The sequence below is a fragment of the Nannospalax galili genome, unplaced genomic scaffold, assembly GCF_000622305.1.
Source record: "Nannospalax galili isolate Female #2095 unplaced genomic scaffold, S.galili_v1.0 scaffold162, whole genome shotgun sequence".
NCBI classification, from domain to species: Eukaryota; Metazoa; Chordata; class Mammalia; order Rodentia; family Spalacidae; genus Nannospalax; species Nannospalax galili.
The window spans coordinates 316593-324726 of record NW_008350388.1 but is presented as its reverse complement, the minus strand read 5'-3'; the positions used below and the strand labels follow the sequence as shown (position 1 = coordinate 324726).

Below are 8134 nucleotides of genomic sequence, written 5' to 3'. Positions count from 1 at the left end.
AGACAGGGTCTCCCTGTAGTCCCAGCTGGCCTGGAACTCACTAAGTAGACCGGTTGGCCTTGAACTTACAGACATTCACTAGCCTCTGCCTCCCGAGTGCTGGGATTAAACGTGTCCACCACCATGCCCAGCACATAAAGGTTTTTAAAGTATACCCTTATAATGTTCTGGATCTTTTTGTTGTCTTTTGTGATGTTTCCCCTCTCATCTCTGATTTTGTTGATTTGGAGGTGCTCTTTCTTTCTTTTGGTTAACTGAGCTAAGGGTCTCTCTGTCTTGTTTATCTTTTCAAAGAACCAGCTCTTAGATATGTTCATTCTTTGTATTGTTTTCTTTATTTCTAGTTCATTAATTTCTGCTCTGATTTTTGTTATTTCTTCTTGTCTGCTGTTGGTTTTCATTTATTGTTGCCTTTCAAGAGTCTTGAGTTGCAATGTTAAGTCATTTATTTGTGTTCTTTCTGATTTTTGATGTGGGCAGTTGGAGCTATAAATGTCCCTCTTAGGACTGCTTTTAAAGTGTCACAGAGGTTTTGTTGTATTGCATTGTCCTTTAATTTAATTCCAGGAATACTTTTATTTCTTTCTTAATTTCTGCTTTAGCCCACTCATCTTCAGAAGTGTGTTGTTTAATCTCCATGAGTTTGTGTATTTGCTAGGGCTTCTTCCAGTTTTGATTTTAATCTTTCTTGCGTTGTGGTCTGATAGAATGCATGGAATTATTTCAATTTTTTTTGAGTGTGTGTTTGTTGAGGTTTGTTTTGTGCCCCAATATGTGGTCAATTTTTGAGAAAGTTGCATGGGGTGCTGAATAGAAAGTATATTCTTTGGTGCTTGGGTGGAATATTCCATTAGATATCTGTTAGGTCCATTTGATGTATGGTGTTGTTTAATTCAGATGTCTGTTTATTCTTTGTCTGGTTGACCTGTCTAATGGAGACAGTGGGGTACTGAAGTCCCCTAATATTAGTGCGTTGGAGTTAATATGTGTCTTAAAGTCCTGTAGTACTGTTTTCATGAAGTTGGTTGCTCCAGAGTTTGGTGCATATATGTTCATGATTGTAATATCTTCTTGGTTTATTGTTCCTTTGATCAGAATGAAGTGACCCTTTTTATCTCTTTTGGTTAGTTTCAGTTTGAAGTCTATTTTATTAGCTATTAGAATTGCAACCCCTGCTTGTTTCTTTTTTCTTTCTTTCTTTCTTTTTTTCATCCTTTTGATGAAAGCTGTAGCCCCAGCTAGCCTGGAACTCACCAAGTAGACCAGGCTGGCCTTGAACTCACAGAGATCCGCCTGCCTCTGCCTCACCTGCTTGTTTCTTAATGCCATTTGCTTGGAATATTTTTTCCATCCTTTCATCTTAAGGTAGTACCTTGTCCTTGAAGATGAGATGGGTTTCTTGAAGACAACAAAAAGATGGATTTTGTTTCTTAAGGTGTTCAATTAACCTGTGTCTTTTGACTAGGGAGTTCAGTTCATTGATATTTAAAGTTATTACGGAAAGATGTATATTGGTCCCAGTCCTTTTCTGTTTGCATTCTTGGTCTAACTTTGTGTTTCCATAGTTATACCTTCATTTAGTTTCATTCTGTTGTCCCTTGGGTATAGTCATTCTTTTCTTTAGTTTTTTGTATCACTTCAAGAATTCTCTGAAAGGCTGGTTTTGTGAACGTGAATTCTTTCAGCCTATTCATGTCATGGAAGAGTTTTCTTTCCCCTTCAACTATAATAGATATTTTTTCTGGGTAAAGTATTTTGAGTTGGCATCTATGGCTTTTATAGTTTACATTGAAAAGTCAGCTGATTCTGATGGATTTTCCTTTATATGTAACTTGTTTTTCTTTTGCAGCTTTCAGTATTCTCTCTCTGTTCTGTATGTTCAGTGTTTTTACTATGATGTGCCATGGGAAATTTCTTTTCTGATCCTGTCTATTTGGTGTTCTATGTGCTTCTTGTATTTGAATGGGCACGAGTTTCTTTAATTTTGTGAAATTTTCTTCTACAATCCTGTTGAAGATCTGGTCCATACCTTTATCCTGAGATTCTTCTCCTTCCTCTATGCCTATGATGCATAAATTTGGCATTTTCATGATGTCCCACATTTCCTGTATATTCTATTCCTGTGTTTTCTTAAATTTTTAATAATCTTTGCTTAAGCCATCCAATTTGTCAAGTTTATAGTCCAGTCTTAATATTCTATTTTCCATTTCTTTCATTCTATTGGTGAGGCTTTCTCCAGTCATTTCTAATTGGCTTATTGAGTCTTTCACATCCTTCTTCATTTCAACCAAAGTTTTCTTCAATACTTCTATCTCTTTTGTGAACTCAGAAGTTTATCCCTATCTTCTTTTAGTTCTTTGATTTGTTTGTGTGTTCTTTAAATTCATTGAATTTATTCTTTGATCCTGTTGATGATTGCTCTTTTAGATTCTGTGCCCTTGGTTATCTCTAGGGGGTTCTCGTTGTAAAACTCTCCTATAGGAGTGTAGGTGTTTGATGGGGACATACTATTTGGATTTTTCATACTATTTTTTCATTGTGATTTTGGCGTGTGGATTTCTTTTGTTGTTTATGCTTTTTGTGTGGGACTCATGCCTTCCTTTGTTGAGCTGAAGTTTGTTTCTGTTTGTATACTTGATGTGCCTTGGTTGTTTTCTTATTGGGTATGTAAAACTTGTTGGTCTAGGCTTCAGGTTCGCCCATTTGATTTTATATTGGAGAGACCAGATGGCTTTAGTTCAGCTACTCAGGAGTTCCTGCAGAGGAGATTTCTGATTGTCTTTTCTTATCTCTTTAGGTGAGAAGCTTAGGGAACTTAGGAGAGGAAGGGTGATATTTTCACTTGGATTCCTGGTCCCTTTCTTTTCAATGAATAGGTCACATGCATGTACCTCCTCCCCACAGAATGCCAGCTCTACAAAGACAGTTGTCCTTCATCTCCTTTGTCACTAGAGAATACACCACACCTTCCTAATGTGGCAAAATGACTGTCTATGATGTTTGTTGGTATACTGTGTGATGGGCACTGTTCTAGGCACTTAGGGGTATACCAATGAAGAAAACAAAGATCTATGCTCTTGTAGAACTTGCCTTTCTCTTCTGTTTGTCCCTTAAATTTACCATCAGTGAATGGTACCCTCTATGTGATTGTTCACTAACTTAGAACCTTCATTTTCAGCATCCAGTTCAGCCACCAGGACCTCCTAAACACCTCTTGAATCCTTTACCTTCTTCCTCCTCATTGCCCCTTCCTGGCCCACTGTCATCTCTCAGATTGCTATAACAACTTCTTTTTTTTTCGGTCTTTTGAGACAGGGTCTCCCTGTAGCCCCAGCTGTCCTGAAACTCACTGTGTAGACCAGGCTGGCCTTGAACTCACAGAGATCCGCTTGCTTCTGCCTCCCGAGTGCTGGGATTAAAGACGAGTGCCACCATGCCCGGCCTGCTGTAACAACTTCTAACTTGCTTCCTTCCAACTTGTGTTAGTCAAACTTTTCACCACTGTGACAAAACACTGAAGAAAACAACCCAAGAAAGGAAGGATTTATTTTGGATCACAATGGTAGAGGTTGGTTTGTCATGGCAGGGAAACTATGTGGAACAGCTCACCCCATTTAGAGAGAGGGAATACAGGAAGGGACCACAGTAAAATGTAGCCTCTAAAGATACACCTCCAATGACCTACTTCCTCTAACTAGGTCCCACCTCCTACTTTCACTACTGCCCAGTAATGCCATCCTATTATGAATCTATTAGACCAATCCACTGATTAGGCCAGAGTTCTTAGGATTTAATCATTTCCCAGCTCATTTAATCATTTCCTAGCCCATCAGCTAGGCACCAAGCCCCCAATACATAAGCCTGTGAGGGACATTCATAGTCAAACCACAATGCCTATAGTCTCTTCTGGTGCTGGAGAGATGGCTCAGTGGTTAAGAGCACTGACTGCTCTTGCAGAGGAACTGGGTTTGATTCCCAGCACCTACCTGGTGGCTAGCAACCATCCATAACTCCAGTTCCATGGAATCCAAAGCCCTCTTCTGACCTCTGTGGGCATTACACAGCATGGGTGCACTTAAATACATGCAACAATGCACTCATACACATAAAATAAAAATGATAACTAAATTATTAAAAAAGAATAGTCTATTCCTTGTAAAGAGAGGAATCTTTACCAAATGTCATTGTGACAGAGATTCTCCCATGCTTGAAACCCTTAGATCCCCAGTTTGAAGCCTCTGGTCTTGTGTGACACAGCCTTGAGGAGCAGTGATGTCTCTCCATCCTTCTCAGCTCTTCCCCTAACTATTGCCCCCTATGCTCAAATGCTAGTAATGTCTAGACCAGTTGAACTTTGCCCACAAATTTTGAAGGGCCTGTTGTTCCTTGAGAATCTTCTACTTTGAACAGGAAGCAGGTATTCCCTTAGACATAGTTTTTCTGGGAAGCCTCACCTGGCCCACCTGACTAGAGTATTTACCCTCATTAGGATGGCTTGTTGGGGCCCTGGTTCTCTTCCTGTTAAGGCTTTACCATGCTTGTTCTGTGCTGTGGAGGCATTGCTGCACACTGCAGGGTGTTTAACAGCATCCATGACTCCTATTCATTAGATGCCTATTGCAAACCTCCCTCCTTTCTCTCCAGGCTGTTGCAGATCAAAAGTCTCTAGGCACTGTCACATGTCCCTTGGGGGTAAAAATTGACTGGGTTGAGACTGTTGCTCTAGACCATGCTGACCCAAGGTATGACCAATGTTCACCTGCTCTGCTGGGCTGGGTCAGTGAAACTTCACAAAGTGGATGTGTACTCAAGGTCTTGCATACAAGGAGATGGGGATGGGGAATCACAGGCAAGTGGACAGTATCTACAAATTCCTAGAAGTAGGAAGTGGTCTGGCACATTCTGAGGATGTAGGCACAGTCTGTGGCCAGAACATGACTCCCAAAGCAAGCAGGTCTAGAGAGCTGATCCTGGGGATGGGCAGGCCGAAGTTAAGAGGGCTTTGTGTTACACATAATGGACTTTGTCCTGGAAGCCAGGGCTTCTCTCGGCTGTAGTGTCAAACACATAGGTGTGTCATAGTCACTTCTGAGGTGAGGTGTCTCACATCATTTGTAACTAAAAATAGGGTTTTAAAATGTATGATATGTCACCTAAAATATAAATGACTCAACCGAGGAGTGTCCTCAGAGGTCAGATTGCTGTCAGACCTGGCCCCTGGACATGGACGTGTGCATGGTTATGATCATGGTCATAGTAAACTAGAGCTTCCAGATTACAGGCAGTTGAAAATAGAAGGGGCCCTGTTAGAAATTGTCCAGGAGAAGCTGGCTGCAGAGGACTAAGGGATCTCTGGGCCCTCAGTGAAGCCTGGAGCTGCATGGGTAGCTTTGCAAACAACGTTTCTTTTATGGGTACACTATGAAAAGTATTAAAATGGGGATTTGTTGCTTTTGTGGTACTTCTGTGGGTTGAATATTTCCTGAAGTCCTGGAAAATATCACTGAAGAGAGTACCTGGGATTATCTTGTGACTTCCTAATGCTTTCATAAAAATCGGATTTCTTCACCATTGCCAACTTTTCTGTATGTTTGTTTCTGAAAGAATGCCAGTAAAGTAAGGAAAATACTTTTTAAAAGTGTCTAAACCAGGACTGGAGAGATGGCTTAGTGGTTAAGAGGACTGACTGCTCTTGTACAGGACCCGAATTTGATTCCCAGCACCCACATGGTGGCTAACAACCATCTGTAACTCCAGTTCTAGGAGAATCTGACATCCTCTCTGACCTCTGCCAGCATTGCATGATGTTGCACTTAAACACATGCAGCCAATACAGTCATATACATAAAATAAAAAACAAAATATGCTTTTTTAAAGTGACTAAACTGAGAGAGGATTTTTGCTGTAATATCATTGTTATTCATTTGGCATTTAAAATATCTATTATTTATTTATTTAGGGTTTTGAGACAGAGTCTCACAATGTAGCTCTAGTTGGCTTAGAACTTAACCATGTAGACAAGACTGGCCTCAATCTTACAGAGATCCATCTACCTCTGCCTCCTGAGTGCTGGATTAAAGGTATGTGTCACTATGCCTGGTCCTAATTTATTTATTTTTATTGTATCTGTATGAGTGTTTCACCTGCTTATATGTAAGTATACATGTGTGTGTATTGCCCGTCGTGACTAGAAGAGGGCATTGGATCCTCTGGAAGTAGAGTTATTTCCAGTTGTTAGCCACTATGTGGGTGCTGGAAATCGAACCTGAGTCCTTTGCAAGAGCAACCAGTGCTTTTAACCACTGAGCCATCTCTCCAGACCTACATCTTTATTTATTTTTTTATTTTTTTGAGGCAGGGTCTCTCTATATAGCCCAGAGATGGCCTCAAACTTACAACCTTCTTCCTTCACCCTCCCAAATGTTGGAATTAGAGGTGTGTGCCACTATGCCTACTTCACTTAGCATTTTGACGTGCTTTGCACGGTGGCGGGGGGAGTGTTGGTAACCTTTGCTGCCCCTGATTGTCCTCCTGATGGCATTCTGTCTCATATGAGCCTCAAGACCTCAAGTGTGGCAGCGAAGGGCTGACGGCCACTGCCTATGGCATCAGGAGGAGTCAACTATTTTTAAAACAAGGGAGTGGCACAATTTAATTAGTGAAAATTACTACTGCAAGGTAATAATGGAGGGGGACAGCCCTGGGGACATGCTATAGGACTAATGCTAAAGGCCAGGTGCCACATAGTGAGAGCCTAACTTAAGGCAGAAACAAAGGAAGACTTCAGATATGAATTCTGCTATGGGTTGAATAAAATCAAGAGGATTTTACCAAGTAGATGAGGGAAGTGGGAAGTGGGGTCTGAGGATGGGCTGGGCAACATCTCAGTTTGCTGTTTAAGAACAGTAGGATGGTGATCAGGGTAGAGATCAGTCTCAGATAATATTTTAGGTATGTTATAGCTGGGTGTTTATGGGATTTCAGAATAGCAGTATCTAGGTGAGAATGGGGATTTGGAAGTCATCCATAATGAGGGATTTTGGAAGAGATTCAGGAAAAGTCTAGAATTAGGCAAGGTGGGTATGACTGCCAACATCTACTGGATTGCTGAATTCAAGGAGGTAGTAGAGATGGAGAGGGAAAGGTCTGAGGAATGGGAGAAAAGGGTTGTAAGATTTGTTGAAGGTGTGTATTTGTGTCTTGTAACAGGTCTGTCACAGCTGGGTGTTAGGCTCTGTAGACTGTAGTAATTTATCTTGGCGTTCATTGTTTCAGGTGGCAGACATTCATTGGTGGACTTCTGCTTCACGTGTCATGGAAGCTGGGTTGGGTGGAGATCAACAGCAGTTCAAGGTATAATAACCTCTTCATATTTGATTCATGATTCACATGCTGCTTGCTTTAAATATTTGACTTCTTATGATATTGCACCTGGAAGCACGGATGTGTGTTTGAGTTATTTGGACTCTTGTGTCCTTTCAACCTTGAGATTCGATTGTTTCAAAATCAGATAAATCTTGAATAGTTTTTCCTGGCTGATAGTATCAATAAATAATATTAAAATTAATAGAGACACCCAAGTCATAATACTATATTAATTTACCTTTGTTATAGATCATAGGTTCACTATGTTGGATGATTACATAAGCTTTAAATATTTTTTGAAATTATTATTATATGCTTTTTCAAATATGTCATTTATTTATTTATTTTTTTTGAATGTATATCATACAGAACATCCCAAACAGTCTTACTCATCTATATACCCACTTCCCAAATGGCACCCTCCCATAGCCTTCCCACCCCCTCACCCCCACTGGAGCCCATATACTCTGTAATCCCAGTTACTGTCCACTGTGTTGTCAGTGCCCCCAGCCATTCCCCAGTGCTTGTCCATCTGCTAAATGTAGTCTGCCTAGCTAGAGATCCTTGTTTTAGGAAGATCAGCTGTTCCTTATCTAGCAGCAATCAGTTGTCAATATTCCTTTAGATAAGATTTGGGTCTGCTGTTCATTTTCCCAGTTCTATGCTGGGTTATTATTTGGGAATCCCTTTAGCCACCCTGGCCAACAACTCAAAAGAAGGTATCGCTTGTCTGGCATTGTTGCTTGTTATGTAGTCATTAGCTATACAT

The 8134-nt window shown here is 40.6% G+C and overlaps 1 protein-coding gene across 7 annotated transcripts in view; it reads left to right on the top strand.

Moving 5' to 3' along the window:
• Window positions 1–8134, top strand: part of Tmem241 (transmembrane protein 241) — a gene marked incomplete at its 5' end in the record, with an annotated part of 121622 nt that overhangs the window by 2616 nt on the left and 110872 nt on the right. For all 7 annotated transcript variants that reach the window (XR_003851829.1, XM_029570697.1, XM_029570696.1 and 4 more), the window contains 1 exon segment: window positions 7276–7353. Coding sequence is in view for 6 of the 7 variants with exons in the window: in XM_029570697.1 (XP_029426557.1) it covers window positions 7276–7353 (78 nt within the window).